At 38.3% G+C, this 21,858-nt stretch overlaps 1 protein-coding gene across 1 annotated transcript; it reads right to left on the bottom strand.

Moving 5' to 3' along the window:
- Window positions 1-2,707: 2,707 nt before the first annotated feature.
- On the bottom strand, window positions 2,708-19,858 carry CLDN1 (claudin 1). The gene is made up of 4 exons (XM_032298262.1): window positions 18,898-19,858; window positions 9,950-10,114; window positions 7,000-7,084; window positions 2,708-5,284 (listed from the first exon to the last, which is right to left on the bottom strand). Exons 1-4 carry the CDS (start codon window positions 19,118-19,120, stop codon window positions 5,122-5,124), a joined length of 636 nt encoding a protein of 211 aa, XP_032154153.1. The 5' UTR covers window positions 19,121-19,858; the 3' UTR covers window positions 2,708-5,121.
- Window positions 19,859-21,858: the final 2,000 nt, after the last annotated feature.

Below are 21,858 nucleotides of genomic sequence, written 5' to 3'. Positions count from 1 at the left end.
GTAGTCACATCAAGTTATTAGAAAGTTCTGCTTTTGCATAACATGACTATTATAATATCTAAAATAATCATTTCTACTTTTTAATATTTTTCTACTTTCTTCATTAATGTTTTAATTTTATTATCAAATAAATAAATATTGTGGTAAAAATTATCATAAATAATTTAAAAAACTGCCACCCTTGCTGTATTGGAACTCATATATCTTGGCTATATTTCAACCTCATCTTCCAGGAAGTATTCTCTGGTATTTCCCACCCTTTATCCAGTTGTCTGCTTGACTCAGATCACCTACAGGCTGTTGGATTTTTTAAATAGAGTCAAGCAGTCAATAGATATTTAGAAAAAGCACAGCATTAATAGAAACAGGAAATTTAATTCACAAAAATGATTTCAAAAAATAAATAAAAGCCTCTTTAGACGGCAACGTGTTTCTATTCCAGGTCAGCTCGGTTAAGAGATATGAGCACAGCTTTCAAACTTCATCTTTCCTAAATTGGTGTGTGTGGGGGTGTGAATGTGTGTTCTTTTTTTTTTTTCTCTATTTTGGAAAAGGGGAACAAAGCAATACATTACAAAAATAACAAAATAAGTGAACTAAAATCACAGAAATACTGTTCAATTAAAAATAAATGAAGCAAGCTTAAAGATTTTAGCTAAAGACTTTCCTGAAAATTGCAAATTAAAAAGAATAACGCAGGCTCCACTTTATAAATAACCACATATCCTCTTGAACTCACATTGTTAAAGAGAAGCCTGTTAATTTAAACAGTAATTACTTTGTATTATTGACTATTCTTTGGAGGTAAATTAAAAATAATAGAGAATGGCAAGAAAGAAGGTCATTTGTCAAAGAAACATGACAAAGGCATCTGAAGACCACCTCTGTTTAACCCCTCCTTTTCCCCACAAACACAAACAAAAAACCCAAATTCCAAACCAGAAAATAAAGCAAAAACATTAGAGAAGGGGTGAACTGACAGGAAATCTATTAAGTGCCTGGATTAGTGTTACTCAGAAAATGTTTGGCATAAGGTTGATCCTGAGAGATGACAGAGGCCTGTGGTTTGCAATCCAGACAGTATGTTGAAATCCTCTGGGGAGCTCCTGCTTGGACTCTCCTCTCAGAATTTCTGAATCCCTTAATTTGGGTGGGGCCTTGAAATTGGGAAGTTTCAAAAGCTCCCAGGCGATTCTAACATGCTGTTATGGCTAAGAAGCACTGCATGGGTCTAATGCCTTTGCTTTATGAATGAAGAAACAGTGGGTGGGGTTCTCCATGGCTCACCTGGCTCATCAGTGGCAGAACCAGTGCTGTTTCAAATTTACTTCTCTTTCCACCTAACATCCTTTATACTGCTCAGCCCAGGACAAGGTCTTATTCATTTCATAGCTTCTTTACCCTGTCTGCATTTAATGAGGCTGGCCCTATGGTAGGTTTCAGTAAACATTAATTAAATCATATCTAGTTTTCAATTGCTGATAATGACCATATTGGAAAACTTAACAATGGAAGTGGAGTATGCAAAACGTCAGGGGATTTCCAGAGGTTCAGCATTGAGAAAGTCTCTGATTGCCTATTTTTAGGGCTCAACAAGCCACCCCCACATAACCCTAGAAGCTGCATTGACTTCTATCAAAGTTGCATGGTACCAGCAAAATGAAGAGATTTTAGGGCAGGATGAGGGTAAATGGGGTTTGTGGGAAAGAGGAGGAAAGGAAATTCAGAGGTTAGACCTGAGCTGCATGTAAAAAGAAGGAAATACGTACAACCAGATCATACTAGGAATAATGATAGGCTGAAAAAGGTGGGAATATAGGGACAAAGTGAAGTTTTCCCTTGATCTGGGCAAATATAGAAAGTGCTAAGCAAGAAGAGGAAAGGCTTGAAGAACAATGGCATTCAGATAAGGATGAGCTCACACAGAGGTGATATCTATTTGGCAAGATTCACGATCCAAGTTTTCCTTTGTTTCTTTTCAGGAGTACCAAGTTACTTTATTGCCTTTCAAACTTCCACTGGCCTGGACCTTACCTTCAGATATTTAAATTCTGTAGAAACAGAGTGAGAATTCTGATGCATCTGCTTAATTTAAGAATTCAAATCAAGCTGACTGGCAATGATCTTTGCATCTCATCCATCATGCTAATGCCTGACATTCCACATTAGAGTTGCAAGCCTTTACTTACAAGCCTGGTCTCACTAATATGAAAGTTGTCTAGGAACAGGTCACAATTAAGGTTGTATCAGTTATTGATACTTTAAGATAATGAGTGGATGAGTTTCATCACATCATTAAGGGATAGTTTTGATCGACATCATCACAGAAATATTAAGGGTTTCCAGTAGCTGTCTTTCACTCTTCCGTCTCTATGAGGAACAAAGACACTTAAGTTTGCACAGTGCTTTACCGCTCACAAAATATCTTCATATCTTATTATTTATCATTTATTATTTTATGTCTCCTTTTTACAGATGAGAAAAAGTATTAAGTAACATCTCCTGGCATCTTCTTCTATTATCACCCTTGATGAGGAATTCAACTTGAGAGAAATAGGGCATCCTAGTGGGTGGAGCCATTCAAATTTGATAAATGAACAAGAGGCATCATAGTTCTTTCCCAGGAACATGGTGAGTCAGATCCTATCCCAAGCCACCTCCTCTTCCAAGAATGGCAATCTTAAATGATTAGAAAACAAGCTAAGAATCCTTTTTTAAACTTAAAAAACAGTTTATTGAAAAACAGTAATGCTTTATAGGAATTCCCATTATGAAACTCCAAAATACCTACTGGTCTGTTTCCAGGTGTGGTAGAAGAGTATAAAAATATTGAAATTTGATAAATTCTATTGTAACAATTTTGTTGGTCATTCTGGACCATAACATTTTTTGTGACATTTAGTAACTGATATCCACATGGAATTACACTCACACATCATGAAGACCTATGTATGTAGCAAAAGCCATTTAAATGTTAATTTCCAAAAGCATATATTCTTGGGTTTGGAAGGCACACTAATATTTATTGGGTCCCAATCCTCATAAGATACAGCGGCTGACTTTCCTTATATGGTTTATTGTGAAGTACCATTTCCAAACTAACTATGCTCGCAGCGTCAGCTGCCAGCAACGGCAAGAGCTCAGAGAGCATCACTTAACAGATAGCACCTTACAAGTTACTATGATTCCAAAATCTCCCATGCTGTTGGATTTACCAATACTTAAGTTTTTATTTCTTCCCATTACACCTGCTTAGCCACAAAAAGCATCAGGCCATACTCACTACAGAAGATAAGACTTCCATAGAATCTTATTCATTTATGAGCTGAATTTTGCTTCACTGTCTCATCACTTGAGAGACTGGTTAAAGCAAGAAACCCATTTCTTAATATTTTTTTCTATTCAAATATTTGTAAAGCAACACCAAAACCTATGCAGTTGATTCCTTAATTCTTTCCCTTAGTAGAGCACTTTTTAAATTACAAAATCACATTTACATGTATTCTACCTCACTGGATCCCCACAACATCACTGTGAGGTGGGGAGATCAGGAATTACAAACCACTTCTTGCAGATGAAGCAATAAACTTAGGGCAGCCAGGTGCCTTGCTCAAACACAGATGGTGATTGATAGCACCAAGACTCAAATCCAGGTCTTCAGACACCAGTGCCAACACCCTTTCCATTACATCATCTTGCTTAAGTGAAATAGCATTCTGTACAGACTGGAATAGTAAGAGCAGTTGTTAAAATGGAACAGAGCACAAACAACATGTCAGGCACAGCTGAAAGAATGGAAATAGACTGGTAGAGAGAGGAAGGTACTGAACCACATGAAGGTATGTGTGTAGGTTTTTTTCAGTGACTTCTAAACAGCCAATTGGGCAAACGAAAACACTACCTAGGCATATTTCATGTTCAAAGAATACGATTAATATAAACTAATTAATACTTACACTGCCTCTACTAACTAGTTAAGTATCATTATCTCAATTTGGCAGATAGGAAAAAGAGGTAGAAAGATTAAGTGACTTGCTGACAGCTACAGAGAGACTATTTGTTACCAGATGATCACTCCAGAAAGTCTAGTGCTTTGTTCAGACAAACAGATCATACCTTATCAGGAAGATATAAAATACATGATAATTACATGTGGCAAAACAATACAATTAAGGAAGGGGGAACAAAAGGTGGTTCAGGGGGATATACAACTGTGAATAGTAGTTTAAAAATTCAATCAATAAAATTGTGTTACGACACCTGGGTGAACAGCATACAGCTACTCAATTGGACAAATATTTTCAAAGCAAACAAGAGTGCTATGGGTCAGAGTACAGGGATTGTGTGGGAAGGTCGACAGGAATACATCACTTTGGTCATGCAGAAATATTTGCCTCCAAAGTTCTGATTGGTGAGAAATACTTCCATGAGAAATTAAAATGCAGGCTATGAAATGTGTTAGATTCAGGAGTTAGAGACCAGTGAAATACAAAACAAATAGGGCTTAATGAAAATGCAAGTGGTATTAGATTATGGTAAAAAATACAATAGGTCTATGAGAAGAGCACACATGAATTGAGAGAATCATATTAGGTAAGGCAGGCTAGGTCTTATGGCAAAGACACTAAAAGCTGATGAAGACGAGTAAATGATATTTGACTATGATATCTGTATATATAGACAAAGAAGAAAAATATACCAATAAACTTTTTCATTAATATGGAATTAAATACATTTACCTATTTTTAGAGATATTTTAAGTATGCTAGTATCAACATAATGAGAAGAATATTTTACTATGTTTAATAGAAAAACATGTATATATACATATCTATATATATATTGAAGGAGCACCCCCTTTCCCAATTTGAGTTTGGTTACTCAGTGGGAAGCAGTAATACAAATGGAAAAATCTTCCCTCCTATATTGAGGAAAGAAGGTAAAATAAGACTAAGCCATGTTTAGCAATGAGCATTTTTAACACATGAGTTTTTGCATTTGTTTTGTAATACCATACTTCAGATTACAATACTCAAAAGTCTAAGGTCCTAATGTTAATGATAGTATCTCAACGTCCATTTTCGGTTTGTTCCAACATGATTGTCTCCTTTTGCCTCTGTGTCACACGTAGTCTTTCCCACTTGAAGGCACAGGTTTTGGATAGGGCCGTGGTGTTGGGTAAGAGGTTGTTTTTCGGGGACAGGAACAGCAAAGTAGGGCACCTCCCAGAAGGCAGAGAGAAGCAGCAGCCCAGCCAGTGAAGAGAGCCTGACCAAATTCGTACCTAAAAGGAAACACCAATGCACTTGTTAATCAGAGAATTACTGGCAAATTTTCTAATACAATGAAGGAAAGAAATCAATACTCACTATATTTTTTTCATTGAAAATAACCCCTCAATATCCCTTGGGAAGTACTTTAAGATTTGTGAACATATACATAAAAGAATGTTTATATTGCAATTGTTGACACTTTGCAATAGTAGATCAGGAAATAAAACGTATAATACCAGGTTGATTACACAAATAATTCCAAAGGCTTTTCCATATGTAGGATACTCGCAAAGCATGTTTATATATTTTAGAAGTAGGGTTTGGATCATGGTTCCTAGGCTAAAACTTAGCACAGCAGGTTCTATCATTAAGTAATAATATTCTATTAAGAAACTGATAGAGCATAATGGAGATAATCAGAGTTCTGAATAGTTGATCCATTGATCCCAGGTAGCTATATAAACTGAAATCCAATTTTTATGGTTTTATAAAGAAAAGGTCTGAGCAGCCCATGAACCATTCTGGATTAAGCTGATCCAAGCAGGTGTATTAAAGCAGACACTTAGGTGAGGTATCTGTGAGTAATTATGGACAATATGGAAGAGTAGAGAAGGGTTGGCTCTATACATTATAAGGCCTGAGTCTGAATCCTGATGCAAGCTTTCAACTGCTGCAATTCTGGGATAGCAATGTCACCTCTCAGCATCAATTTCTCCTCCTATCAAAGCAGGATAATCCCACCTGCCTCAATAGACTGCTTTCAGGATCACATGCAATAATGTAAATAACAATTGCAAAATGCCTGGCAATTTATAAAATGCTTTCCTGTGCATTACTGGTATTATTACCTTGGTGAAATTTTAGCCCACTGACCTCTAGCAATTTCTGTTCTTACATTGTAAATCTTATGGGATGGGCTCCAACACAAGCATCGTAGTATGTGTTCTCCATATGTGCGTGATTATATGAAAAGAAACACATCTTATCTCTCCAACACTGAGGATTTTTATCCATTCATCCAAGCATTCAACAAACAGTAATTATGTTTTAACATCCTGACTGAATGTAGTTATTAGGCTTTAAAGATGTGAAGACAGTGAGATGAAGAGCCTTGTCTCTGATTAAACAATGTTGTTGCATGAGAGCTAAGAACTAGCTCTTCAACTTGCACAACGTGCATCATAAAAAAAGATGACCTTTGTAAAGCCAATTTTACAGTTGTGAAAGAACAAAAAACTTCAAGGAGATATTTGAACATACTAAAAACATACGTCATAGCTTTACATGTAAAAATAAACTATTGAGAATGAAATATTATTATTCATTAAACCCTACAGTAGTATAACTTTTCTCAATCAATCATAAACTGTGCATTAGTTATAAACCATCATAGGTAGGTGTTGTAAACATCAGAACACACTTCAAAAAGGAAATCTCAAATATATTAACATCTTTATTAATACCTGAAAAAAAAAGTCCAGTATATCATTGGAGAGTATAGAGCTTAAAACTTTTCTACTTTGGAATGTATTTTGTTGTCATCAATACAGGCTATTAAAGCAATTATCAAACTCTGTTTAGCATAAGTCACAGATCATTTAAATTGTAGGTTTCACATAAAATTCTGGAAAGCAAATCTGGGAAGCTGAGGCACTAGCAGGATTTGTAGAACATAAAAAGGGCATTTTCTCAGAAAACAAACTATTTTATGCATGAATAGCATTACCTGGCATTGACTGGGGTCATGGGGTCATAGAATTCTTGAACAATTCTATTGCCATACCATGCTGTGGCGACTAAAATAGCCAGACCTACAGAAATTCAAAACAAAAGACTGTCAATCACCATGGAACACTGAACCTAAATACACGGCCTGTTAAACCAAAACATATTTGGCATGAATTAAATCTCATCAATAGTGCTGACATTTTTATTTTGGTATTAGGGAGATCGGAAGTCCAGATATGATTGATTTCAAGTATCTATTAAAATACAAAAATCCTAGGATGGAGTTAGACATAATTTATACATTTTATGACATCTTGGCACAAATAATGCTTTTTTGGAAACAATTAGGCGAGTGTATGTTGTACAAAACCACTTTCAAATACACTGTTATATATCAGGGTACTAAATTACATTTGATAAAACTATTGTCATTATTAGTATTGATAGAATTACTTGCAAAAGGGGAAGATGAAAACCCTTCTATGTTCTTGATCAAGCTCAAAATTTATATTTCTGCAGAATCAGAAGAAGAATGCAAGCAGCTAGATAGCAGTGAGATTAGGACATGCCTCAGAATGGACCAGAATACCTGCATTGCTCCTGCCCCACTGGCCAAGGGAATACCTGGCATAGGCATACATTGACCTGAGATTTGTTGAGGGTGTCACATCAGATCGATTTATGCAACCAATCTCAATTTCCCATGGTATTTTATATTCAATGATAGCAGAGAAATCATTTAGTCAAAATCATTCACTTCATCATTTATAAGAAATATAAATACTTCACTTTTTCTTATTAAAAAAGTTAAGTAACTTTTTAATAGGAATTCTAAGCATTCATCAATATAGACAGATTAGACGTTTGTATGGTACTGTCTCTCCCCAACAAAAACATGGTCCAATGTAATTACCTCTAAACTTGACAGAAAACACTATTACTTTTGGCTGCTCAAATAGACCATGTGAATGGTCTTGAACTTGTGACCATTACTCTTAAAAGAAGTCCCTGAAACTGGTATAGGAGTGATGCAGTAATCTGAAGGCAAGAGAAGGAAGAATGCAATGCAATAAGTTTATTCACAGCCTTTGGTATAAGGTGAAATTTTGGGGAATAAAACACTATCCATATCTTTTCAGACAGGAGACAATCTGTATTTGGGTAAACTGAGAGACTGGTCCTTTTAAACTAACCATATCTTTAGCAAAGCCACAGATACTCTTCCTCAATTACTGGTTAAACTGACATATTATACTGGAGCAAAAGCCCCTACAAGTCTTCTGTCAAAAAGAAAATAAGGCAATAATGTCTATTCTAGTTTTTTCTTTTCTTTTCCTTTTTTTTGAGATAGAGTGCTGTTGCCAGGCTAGAGTGCAGTGGCACAATCTAAGCTCACTGCAACCTCTGCCTCCTGGGTTTAAGTGATTCCCCTGCCTAAGCCTCCTGACTAGCTGGGACTATAGGTACATGCCACCATGCCTGGCTAATTTTTTGTATTTTAGTAGAGACAGGGTTTCACCATGTTGGCCAGGATGGTCTCCATCTCCTGACTTTGTGATCTGCCACCTCAGTCTCCCAAATTGCTAGGATTACAGGCAAGAGCCACCACACCCGGCCTATTCTAGCTATTCTAGTTTTTTCTATTAGTAGATTTATATCATTAATTATATCTGTTATTTTAAAAAAGAATATAATATACTAATACATATATAATATATGTATATACTACTTAATATATAGAACATATAATAGTCTATTATAGCTATATAATATATATGGAGATATATATAATACAGTGTATATATATATAAAGATATATATACACAAAGATTGTATATGTATGTATACACACACACATACACGTAAATATACATACGCTATCATTTTTTAAATAGGCATTATTATAAAGCTTTAAAATAATGCTTTCCATGTTTTCTGATTTTCTCAAATGTCACATAATGTAACTTATCAATCAACACTTGAATTAAAAAACACACATTTATTTTCTTTCATTTTCTTTCTCTTTGCTTTGTTGCTTAGGCTGGAGTGCAGTGGTGTGATCTCAGCTCCCAAGTTCAAGTGACTCTGACACTTCAGCCTCCAGGGTATCTGGGATTACAGGCATGTACCACCACACCCAGCTAATTTTCATATTTTTATTAAAGATGGGGTTTCACCATGTTGGCCAGGCTGGTCTTGAACTCCCAACCTCATGTGACCTGCCTGCCTGAGCTTCCCAAAGTGCTGGGACTACAGGCATGAACCACTGTGTCCACACTAAAACACACAATTTATTTTCAATGGAAAATATAATGTCATTATTTTATCAAAAAATTAAAGATATTTCTGTATTGTTTTCTTTACTAACTGCTTTAACCTGACCATTCCAATAGGCCACCTCTACTCCAATTGGCCTTTCTTTTCATTGATATATGGGTACATCCTGTTTATTCTAGAATTAGATCTGCCCAGCTGGAATGCTATCCTTATTTTTCTCCAATAATCTCAATCCTTCCATCCCTAATAGACCTGTAGAGTTCACATATTTTTGTGTTTTCTCTCACTATTCCCCATCTTTTCCACATAGTATCTGTGGAGACAACATAGGAATTTTCTGAATTACAAAAACTTCCTCTTTAATGTTTTCTAAATAGCCAACAACTTTCTTTACTGTAAGAGACTGGTTCTAACAAACTTCAACCAAAAGACCTGTCAGGTGTGAGCAGAGATCTCAAGTTTTCATTTGGTTTGTGTTTGAGAACATGAAAGTCAACTGGACTTCAGGTCTATGTTTGCAGTTTGTTTTAGAGACTGCAATGAAGTGTAATGAGTCCAACACAATATAAGGAAGCTGAAAATTAGATTTCAAATCATACCAGGAACACGTGAGTAAGGTAAAGGGGGGCCTTTAAATTTTGTTTAAATTCTAAATTTACATCCTCTATTACCTGCGAGAAGAAATATCACACCCCCAATGACAGCCATCCGCATCTTCTGCACCTCATCGTCTTCCAAGCACTTCATACACTTCATGCCAACGGTGGCCACAAAGATTGCTATCACTCCCAGCAGGATGCCAACCACCATCAAGGCACGGGTTGCTTGCAATGTGCCTGGCAGAAAACATTTTAAAACATGTAAAAAATATGCTTATACCAACAAGAGAAGAATGGAAGAAGACCAAGTATATGTCACTGTTGTATAGAAGAGAGAAAACTGGACTAGGAATCTAGAGACCCCAGTTATACTGATGTTTACACTGGTAACGCTGAACATATAGTATCTTCTCCAGAAAGACAAATGCCAGACTGGATGATGAAAAAGAGATCCTTCCATTCTAGCATTTTACATTTTCAACATTAAATTCAAAATAAACTGGAAAGATAATTAATGATCTAATTGAATGAGGTTAGCTTAGCTGATACATGTTTAATGTTTACTAATGAAATTTAAGTCTTGCTAGGATAATTTTAAGTAACAATCATATGTACTATCCCAGATGTTAACTACTCATAACCAAAATGGTTTACAGTATATATTTGATATTAGTCACCAGCTTTACTCTCCCATCATCAAGCTTCAGAAAAACTAGGTGAATTGGAAGATAAAAAGCAGATGTTTTATAGATTATCATGGCTGGATAAGCAACATTCGTATCTCCAGTGATGTGAATAGGAAGAGTGGGGGAGAATAAAGAAGTTATTTTCTTAAAACAAAACAAAGTAACCTTTGAGATGTTACCTTGGAGCATAGTAGTAGATTCATATTCAAAGACATCACCAGTTTTTAAAACTATTTAATCTGTCATGTGCAAAATAGCACACGCAATAATTCAATATAGTGTTTCTCAGGATTCCATTAATTTTTCTAATTTCCTGTTATATTTTTGGTGTACTAACTCATGATCAGATAAACAGAGTTAAGCTTGAGAGATAATGTCAATAAGTTTCTTAAAGAATACAGGCTTGATGCCATCATTGTGGCATAAAGGCACAGACTTATAAATATGAACTGAAACTATGCTGGTTAGAAGATTGTGTTTAAATTCTAGATTTAAGTCCTCCTTTAATTAAAGATCTCTATATCATTCACAATGATAATATGTGACAAGTACTTTTGGGATATATAAGTATTTTTTATCTTTAACAAACTATGCTATCCTGAGCAAGGCACTTAGTATTCTTTGGAATATTTCTATTATATAAGTAGAATGTAAATTATGTCTTTATCCAGTGGATTGGAACTTCATGGTCTTGAAAAGTGGCTGAGATTTTGGAAAAGTTTTATATCTCAATATCTAATTACACCTAGGATTAGCCTTAGTATCTTCAAGATTGAGAACTTAGGTTACCAATCATAATTAAAGCTAAATAGTTCTGAAACTTTATTAAATCTTGATTTACTGATTTTCCATCTTTGCTATAACCAGGCAATCTATGACAAAATTGTATAATCTCTCTCTCTCTCTCTCTCTTTTTTTTTTTTTTTTTTTTTTTTTTTTTTTGTAGAGACGGGTTTCACCATGCTGCCCAGGGTTGTCTCCAACTCCTCGGCCTCCCGAAGTGTTGGGATTACAGGTGTGAGCCACTGTACCCAGCTGTAATATCTTTCTAAGAAGTATCAAAGGTATTGTTTACAGCATTTGAGTGATATTTTGGAAGCCAAGGTAAAGTTTTACTTGATTTCATTTAAAAATAAAATAAGAGACTTCCTGATTCCCCTCACACATTGACCTCCTCATAAGCATGAATGGGCACACATGCACACTGACCCACACACCTATCTTTAGATTCCAGGTGGTAGAGGAACTGCTGGATAAATCACACGTTCCATGGACCACAGGCTTACCAGGAAGGAGCTGAAGCTGCTTGTAAGGTTATTACAAAACTTCTTCCTTGGAATCACAAACCATACTGTGGTATGAAGAGGAAAGTACCAAGGACTTCATGGTTAAGGTATGTCCTCTTTCTGACAGATGGTTTTTGCAAAGGCTATCATTAATGGGAAATAATGAATAAAATAATTAAACCATACATAACACAGATGTCAGATATAATCCTAAGATTATAATTGGAAGGAAAATATTTCAGGCAGAGATAGGCTGGAAGAGGAGAGGCTGATAGTAGCAAAGATGATCCATGTCTGGAGGATAGGGAAACCACATATCTCAGTTTGCCTGGAATAGTCCTAGCTCTAAAGTTTCAAGTCCTATCTACTTAGAAGGGCCTCAATCCTGGACAAACTGGAAAAGCTGGTCACCCTACTCTAGGATGATAGGATGTGCAAAGTAAAATGAGGTTTAGCAAGGTAGGTAGAAGGCATATGTCACGCAGAGCTCTGCAAATCAGGGTAAGAAGCTCAGATTCTATTTTAAGTATAATCAGAAGTCATATGATTATCTTGAGGAAGGGGTAACATGATTTTTACTGTCAGTATAGAGATGACACAATCAATAAATATTATTTCTATGATAGTCCTTTTAGCATGTATAGCATCTTACATGGCACAACCTCCTCCACTTTATTTTTTCATAAATACTGTTTTTCAACCTTTTCTTAAGCATTTTAGATGTTTTCTCTGATCTTGCTCCAAGTTTTTCTCTTTGTTTAAGCAGTGGTACCCAAGACTGGACTCAGTTTATATAATAATCACACTGATCTTTCCTTCAAGTAAAATCAGAAGGCCACTAGCCCAGCAGGTCTGAGCACTCAGATGACAGGGTATTCTTCAAGAGAAGTCTAACTGGGCATCAATCTCATGAATCAAACTGTATAAAAGCACTGATCTCCCAGGCAAGGAACACGTGTGTATAAACTGCTCCAGGGCCCTATGTGCATCCACCTGGAATGATCTAATATTCACGTTTTTAATCTCTAAGATTTGCCCATTAAGTTCTCATTTAAAACACATTTGATTCATGTCAAACCTGTCTTGCTGCTTCATCTACAAAGTGTTCTTTCCAGGGTGCTGGGGACTGATATTCTGTTCTATGATTGCTAGTAAACCTACCATGTGTCCTTTCTCTATAGAATAATATATTACTTGCATAACACACAAAATAGTGGAGAAAATGGAAAATACAATACTTAAAAATTACATAAACCATAGAAATGAGATTTCCTGTTTTGTTTTTTAAAATGTCATTTTTGCAAAGCAATAACTTTCATTTACATCCTGGAACCATTGACTTAGGAAGCTTACTTGTTTGTCCCAATATTAGATTTGCATCAAACCCCAAATCTTACTTTGCTTTATTGGAGACATTTGGATAATTTCTTAAGTATAGTGATTTGTGAGGAAAATGTAAAAATAATATACACATGCAGTCATACACAAAAAGCTGAGAATTAAAACAGCATGAAAACTCAAGAGCAAGGCATAGGTAATGATACATTACAAGTCAAAGTAAGCGACTATCGTTCTACAAGTTATGAGTGTTTTATGTGCAGATCAAATCTAAATTGCACAGTTTTAAGCTGGAACCAGATGAATACCTTCACATCATGGATGCGTTTTAAGTCAGAGGTCTAAAGTGTATAATTGTGAACTCCTGAATGATTTGAGTCAGATATTTATTCCTATTTCCATCTAAAGCACCAAGCACAGTACTTAAAAAGTCACATGGATTTATTAAATTTCACTAAATTTAAATTAGAATATGTGTTCATTCTTTATAAAAAACTGTATCAATGTGATAGGTAAAAATACTTATTCTCTTGTGTTCAGCTTAATTTTTAAAATAATACTGAGAAACACCTCCCTTGAGACCCTAGTAGGCTAAAATCTTGCTACAAAAAGCCAGACTTAGCTCAGGTCACTAAAAACGTGAAACTCATGCAGAGAATACAAATTGTACTTTTTGCATAGTTTGATCTATTTTTTAAAGTATGCATCTAATGAGCTTAAAAGCTGAAGTTTTGTTTTGTTTTCCCCTAGTGGAATGATGAGTAGTAGGGCAGAGAAGTTAAGAGCGATGTTTAAAAGCTATAAAATAATATTTTGGATGAGATAGATGTGGTATAGTCTTGCAATATTAACTTTGAATTGGTCTGATTGGAACAAATCTAGGAAAAAATGTATTCCTTTTCTTGTCTCTTAAATTTGCAGATAACTCTACAATATTATGACCACTGATTAAAGTTGTCTATGAGGAACCTGGCTTAGCAAACATTCAAAAAATTACACTATTTTTTTTCTCATCATTATTCAGCAGTAAACAGAGAAGGCAGTCTTTTAATTATATTTAGCTAGACTGATAATCTTGAGATTAAAGACCACCTAAGGAGTTCTCATCATTTTCAACCTGAAAGTATAATTAAAAGTAAATACTTACAAAGACCTCTACTTAGAAGACAAGAAATGAGTTGGAAGTTACTGATTTACTAGAGTTAGGTTAATCAACTAATGTGTAGAAAGACAAACACGTGGAAATTTTCTAAAGCTTTAAAGTCTTGCTACACAAGCAGCAGAATCTACTGTCAATACTGGACATTGTTTATGCTATTTTCTAGCCATGTTACCTTAGGTATTATATATCATAAACAAAATACAGTCATCTCTTGGTATACAAGGGTGATTGGTTCTAGGACTACCCACAGGTAAAAAATATGCACATGCTCAAGTCCTACAGTTGATCCTGTGGAAGCCTTTTACACAATAAGTCAACCCTCCCTACATGCAGGCTTTGGACCCCACAGATGCTGTATTCTTGATCAGTACTGGTTGAAAGAAATCCACCTATAAGTGGACCCTTGCCATTCAAACCTGTCTTGTTCAAGCGTCGACTGCAGATTCCAATTACCTGTACTCCCACATAATCTCTCTTTTTATCTGTAGTTGCTTAGTAAGTATTAAGTGAATAAACGGACTGATGATTGGGTGACTAAAACAAAAATACTATACTTCCTTCTCCCCTTCAATTAAATGAGCTCAACACAGATGGTCACAGAAGTGTAGTCCCCTGGCTTTTTCCCGTATTAAATCTTTTACTTTTACTGAAGTTCAAAGTTTCATAAGAGTCCTCATTGTTAGCATTTCGCTCTTATTGGTGCATGAGGTGGTGGCCACCAGCTGTGACCTCAGAACAGAAGCAAAATCAGGAGTGAAAATGATCCTGGATGAGGCAGGATGTACCACTTTTCAGGATGTCCTCAGAAGTTTTGCTACCTTTCTTGTTTGTTTGTTTCTTAGAGAAATTTTCTTAGAATTAAGTTGATGTTTCCATATTACCTCCACCATACTGACTTAATCACTCCAATCAAGGAAACCTAAGCTATGTGACTTTTCTTTTTCCCTTCAATCACTGAACTAATAACAGAGTGCTGGCATTGGAAGGAATCTTAGAAATCATCTTAGCTGCTTCATCCCTAGCAGCAAGAACAGGGCCTGGCTTCCATATGTTGAATGGATAAATGAATCATAGATTCATCTCCCCATTCCTCCCTCTCTGCCCTGTTTCATAAGTGGGGAAACTTCTTGAACCCAGGGAGACCAAGTGGTTCACCATTATACACATGGCTATTTAGTGCAAAACCACAGTAAGAATAGAGAACTTCTGATCTCAAGCCTGGATTTTTGCTTCAACTTCCATTATTCTAAGAGTCAGAACTAATTTATGAAGTGTATCTGAACACCAATGGCCCTTCGAGTACCCTTGGTTCAGCAGGCATAAAGCAGCCTGGGGAAGCATAAGTGGGTGCCCTCCTCTTCACTTATGCTTCAAAGACTGTCCAAGTCAGTGATTTTGTCTCTCTGACTGAGCCTGACATCATGGTGAGAGGCTGGGAAACCTCACAGCCACCAATACTCATTAAGCACACCTACACACATGTGGATTCATGCAAAGCAAGTTAAACAGGCTAGAGGAGTTTATAAACAAATTACAGAATCTCAGGGTTAGGTGAGATTTAGAGAGAGTCTAGCCTAACCTTCCATTTGTCTGGTGCTTGGATCTTCCCTACAACATTCCTTCAAAATGCTTATCTAGTCTCTGTTTGCACACCTCCCACCATGCAGCCTCCTACAGCAACCTAATTTTCGGACAGCTCTAGCTATTAGAGTCAAGTAAGAAGAAGCAATTAACACAGCACATAAAATTGGTGCTACCTTCCTGAAAGTTTAAGAATTAGATGAAAACAAGACAAGATGTGCAGGTGAATCAAGAAAAGTCTACTGCTACTGTATGCGGCACTTCTTCTATATTCCAACTTTCAGCTACAAGAATGACCAGGGTCAATAAAATCATATACTTTGGATGAAATGGAAATTGTATCAGCCATTGTAAAACTACAATACACAATGTGACATTTGTTTCCCCAGGAAGTTTCTCAATTACATTTTCATAAACTGCTTGGCAAGAACTACCTAAAAGAAGCCCTGCTCTCATTTTGTATTTACTGTGTATACTATTAGCATACTGTATTCCTTTAGATACTTTATGAAGGTCATATGCTTCTTACAACTGACCCTACATCAAAGCAGGAAATCAAGATATTTTAATACGTCCAGTGCTAAAACCTTGATAAAACCCTGTATCCGTACTCTTCAGACATCAAATGTGCTCTACTGGGAAAGACAGCAAGGTACAATTCCAGGAAACCCACAGCTAAGCTTTCACCTAAACACACTCAAGGAAATGCAGCTTCTTATGAGGGATACAGCTTAAATATGCACACATAACCCTTTTCCTCTCTAGATGTAACAAAACTATACCAAAACCAGCCAATGAATCACCACCCTAGATCTCTACAGCTGGTGGGCGTGAACACCATTGCTCAGGCAGGGAAATGGAGAAAAGTTTCCTGGACTCCATCCAAAAGCATCCAGTGAGTCATGGCAGGTTAGGAGAGAGAACCTGTGAGTCAAGGGCCTCTCTTCTGAGAATTGGTTTTGAGAGAAAAGCCTAAGCCACACCTTGGATAAATTATGGCTTTCAGTAAAACAAAAGTGGATTCTAATCTGGAATTTAAAAAAAATAGGAAGATATCTCTAAATTGTGTGTGTGGGGGGATAGGTATTTAGTCCTTTCACCACAGTTTTAAAAAACTTTAATAACTGTATTATCCAAAAAATGAAAGTAAAATGTGTTAACACATTATCATGTAAGGATGATCCTTACATGAATACTTACAACATGGATCAATCTGATTTCATTTGTTTATTTAAGGAAGTTAAAAGAAAACCTATTTAAAGATGTTGAAAATGGACTATTTTGATCATAGCAATGACACTGATAGTGAGACTTCTCTGGGATTGTTCTTAGAAACTTCTCCAGCCTCCAGTTCCTTAATGTGGTACCTAAAATGCCCGACACCATTTCCTTAAATATACCTATCTTTCCATGGGGAATGCAATAATTATTACCAAAGTTTTCACTTTATAAGTACAAATACAACCTATGAGGGCAATGAGCAACACATAATTACCAAAGTTATAGATTGGTTTTGGTGTAAAGAAGTCCTAATATGGAAACTTCAAAAGCTGAAATAACACTCAAAACAACCATGTACATTGAGCAAATGCCACAGGTATTCAAGGTGTTTAAACAGATTTGGAACAGGTTTAATAACTAAACTATACAGCTATTGACAGCTTATTGACATAAGCTATTAAAAGTTGTTCTTTGATAGGAGATGGACAAAACAAGTTAAGTAAACTTGAACAATGGCAACACTTCTTACCCTTAGCACACCATAAGGGCTAGTGGGGAGTCATGTTTATCTAGGCAAAGACTAAGGGACCTTTTCTTCAAGTTAGTTAAAGGGAATAACAAACATATGATATAAGACAATTAATGTGATTTCTCAAGGAAGATACTCCAGCGGTGAATCATTATTACCTAAGTAAATGGGAATTTAATGATTTTTCTGACAATACATTCAAAACCTTTAATTAAAAAAAATGTAAAAACAAAGATCCTATTATCCTTCTTCCACCATGCTTAGAAATATGTCTCTCTATTTCCAATTTGACAAGGGGCCACTGAACATCCATTACACAGAAATTCCTTTGTGGAAGATGGAAACCTGAAAAAGACACACCTCTTCCTTCTTTCTCACTGCCTCCCACTCCCAGAGGACCTCTCATTTCATCAGCTGTGACTATTTTGCTGCATTTCCCTTCGGTGTCTTTACTTTTGCCTTTGTATCACATTGCGTAGGTTATTTAGAACCTTTCTTGTCAGCCTTCTGCCACCTGCCACCAACCTTCTCGTTCCAAGATAGCACTACACAATCAGACTCTACTGAAGACTTTGGGTCTAAAAGTTAAAACTTTGTGGGAATCTCAAGTGGCTTCTCCAAGGAGTCTTGCAAGGGGCCTCCCAGCACTAAATGAATCTTAAAAATTGAAAGAATCAACCTCAAATATGAGCAGAAGACACTTAGGACATGTCAAGTAGGGATGTAACTTTTACTATGAAAAATCATAGAAAATGTTTAAAAAAATCTAATGCTTGAGGATTTTTCAGCTTGCACACTTGAGAAGTTACCAGGCTCCAAACTTTTTAAGCCATCCCATTTTCTTGTCTGAACCCTACCAATCCTTAATTTACCCCCAAATCTTAGCATGTCTAGGAGACGCCTAAGAGCTGAAGTTCAAGTCTGGCCTTCACTCTCTCAATCTCGACCCACCAGCATAGGAATTTCAGATGAAGCCACACCTAGAGTGGCAGAAAAGTGTCACCTAGGGAGTTAGAGGGAACACTAGAGCTGATGCCTGGGCATCCCTTTTCTCAAACCAGGATTCTCTTCATTCGCTTGTGACAGAGCACCTCATCAGAAGACTTGATCAACTCAAGACTGATAACCATGTAATCACACAACAGAACGAGCCCATAAGGGAACGGCAGGGGGACTGGGGCCTCTGGACGGCGGCTGTGAGGCGGGGATGCACTCACTGTTCAGATTCAGCAAGGAGTCAAAGACTTTGCACTGGATCTGCCCGGTACTCTGCGACACGCAGGACATCCACAGCCCCTCGTACATGGCCTGGGCGGTCACGATGTTGTCTCCGGCGTAGGAGTAAATCCTCCACTGGGGCAGGGCAGTGCTGACGATGGCGCCGACCCATCCCAGGAAGGCGAGAATGAAGCCCAGCAGCTGCAGCCCCGCGTTGGCCATGACTCGCTCGGGCGCCCGCGCTGGCTCGGGGGTGGCAGGTGCAGAAGGCGCAGAGCTGGCAGGTGCGCCACGCGAACTCCCGAAGGCGACGCGGCCCCGCGGAGGAACTTAAGGCGGGGAGCCCTGCTCGCTGCGCCGCCGCTGGAGAAGCTCTGGGTCCGGGTCGGGGTCCGGGCCCGGGGCGGCGCTGGAGTCTGGATTCTAGAAGCTGCGGTTGCTCCCGGGCTCAGGAACTGAGACGCCGAACCGCTGGGCGCCGCGATTTAAATCAGCTCCGCCCGCCTCAGCCGCGGCAGCCGGGGAGCGCCCCCTGGCGGTTTCGGGGCGGCTCACCGGGAGGGGGCGGGGCGCACGCGCGGCGGGCGGCGTGGGGACCCCCCGCGGGACCAGGCGCCAGAGCTGCGTCCCTGCCCCTTTCTCTCGTGGATCTCCTCGCTCGTGTCAGGCGTTTCACGCTTTTCATTCACTCACTCCAGTCATCCCCAAATGACTATGCATTGTACCTGTAAATCCTAAAAACAACGATGAAGAAATGAGCCCTCAAGAGCTGCAGTTTTAGCTTTAATATTTTTTTCCCAAGATCTTGTTGAAAGACATGTCTACCCAACCCCGCATGTCCTCCCCCATCACACACAGTTCTCTCTCCTTTGCTCAGCTTCCCCCCCTTTCTCCTTTCCTCTGCCCGCTTCTGTCAAGGTCCTTCCATCACGTGTCTCTCCGAGGACCCCCAGAGATCTTTACACTCTACAGATTGGGAAACTGAGACCCAGAGAGCAACGCGATTCACACACACACACACACACACACACACACACCACATACACACCCCACACACACACACACACGAGCGTATCAGTACTTGGCTCCCCTCCCAGTCTGCTTTCCACTACATATCAAATTGACCCAAAAATATGCCCTTTGATCTGTGATTGTCCTATTTGATGTATTATTACCCTTATGAAAATGCAGCCTAGCAGCCGTCCCCCTCCAAACACCAACCTCTTCCCCACAGCAGTTATGTCTTAGAGCAGCAGTTCATTATCAGAGGGACCTGGCCAGTGGCCCGCTCTCCCTCAAAGGTGTTAATTTTGTGAATTATCAAATGTTGTTTGTCACAGGTGAGGGCACGTAAACAGTGTTTCCCCAGTGGAGAAAAGACTGGGCTGGAGTTGAGGAGGTCTGGGCTTTTAGGAAGTTCTGGCTTTCACTGCAACTGGCTATGCCACCCCTCCTGTTTTGGTCTCGCTGGGACTTTAGTTTCCCTCTATGGGTCTCTAAAGCTTCCTTCTTTGTAGTTAGTCAGAAGTGCTGCTGTGGGTGGGAATAACTGAAATGTCTTCCCAACTGCTTTTTGTGTGTGGTGCGAGTGTGGTGGGAGGGGAAGCTTCTATGGTTTTAGTAAAAGCAGAAGATCCTTAGAGGCAGAGATAAACATGTGAAGGAGAAAAAAAGATACACACTTGTATACCAGGGGCAGCTCTAGTTAGTGACAGAGAAGGAAAAGCGCAAATGCTCAAGGTGGGAATGGGAGGAAAGGCCAAGCCCTCCCCATCGTTTCCACCTGGCTCTCTCTGGATGCCTTTCAAGACGGCTTATAGCTAAAGGACTTCGCCATGCTGGGATTTGGAGACAAGCAATGAAGAATGTAAGACAGGAGCTAGATGAAGACATTTAATTTGGACTAAGTGAGATTAACACAGTGAGCGCTGTCTTTCTTCCATCAGCTCTTTAGGGTGAGGCCATGTCCATGCCATATCCCAGGGCTTGGACCTGCAGTCAGTGCCACTTTCTAGGTCCAGATGGATGTTCTGTGGTTGCCTGTCAGTGTGGATGAAGACGTATCAATCACATTTGATGCTGTAAAAATCCCCCTATCAGAGAAGGTGCCAGAATTTGCTGTAGGACTAGAGAAGTACCATGTGAATCATACAATCTCATCGTCTTTTCTTTGTTCCAAGCATTTCAGAATCAAAACTATATCAAACACCCGGGCATGGTGGCTCAGGCCAGGTGCGGTGGCTCATGCCTGTAATCCCAGCACTTTGGGAGGCTGAGGAGGGCAGATCACTTGAGGTCAGAAGTTGAGACCAGCCTGGCCAACATGGTGAAACCCCGTCTCTATTAAAAATACAAAAATTAGCACCTGTAATTCCAGCTACTTCAGAGGCTGAGGCAGGAGAATCACTTGAATCTGGAGGCAGAGGTGGCAGTGAGCCGAGATGGTGCCATTGCACTCCAGCCTGGGCAACAGATCAAGATCCCATCTCTAAAAATAAATAAATAAATAAATAAACAAACGATAAATAAATAAATGACATTATTTGAGTCCAGTAAATATAATTGTGCACAGGCCCTTTTACTCTGCATTAGGACTTATTTCTATCAATCTACAATTAGCAGGGAATTGGAGGGATGAGCTCTGTGGCCAGCAGGGCCTCCTGTTTTTGTTTTTTATTCCAGGTCTGTATGAGGCTGATTACTTCACTGCCCACAACCGCGTTTGTGAATTGAGGTGAATGCTGTTTGTTTCACTGTAATCCATGCCCATCTCTGGCATTCTTAATCCTGTCTAGTTTTCTGCTCTTAGCTTCAGTGCAGAGGACAGGTGAGATAATGGCTCAGCATAAATCTATCAACTCAGGAGGAAAAACAGCTCACAAACACTGGCTTTTCATGTACGAAACCTAAACACTCAAGGCAGCACTGAGACCCAGAAGGCTCTAGAAAGGCTGGCAATG

The sequence above is a fragment of the Sapajus apella genome, unplaced genomic scaffold, assembly GCF_009761245.1.
Source record: "Sapajus apella isolate SASKATOON/1434 unplaced genomic scaffold, GSC_monkey_1.0 scaffold38, whole genome shotgun sequence".
NCBI classification, from domain to species: Eukaryota; Metazoa; Chordata; class Mammalia; order Primates; family Cebidae; genus Sapajus; species Sapajus apella.
The sequence above is the reverse complement of the archived record's forward strand: the minus strand, read 5'-3'. Positions and strand labels throughout refer to the sequence as shown.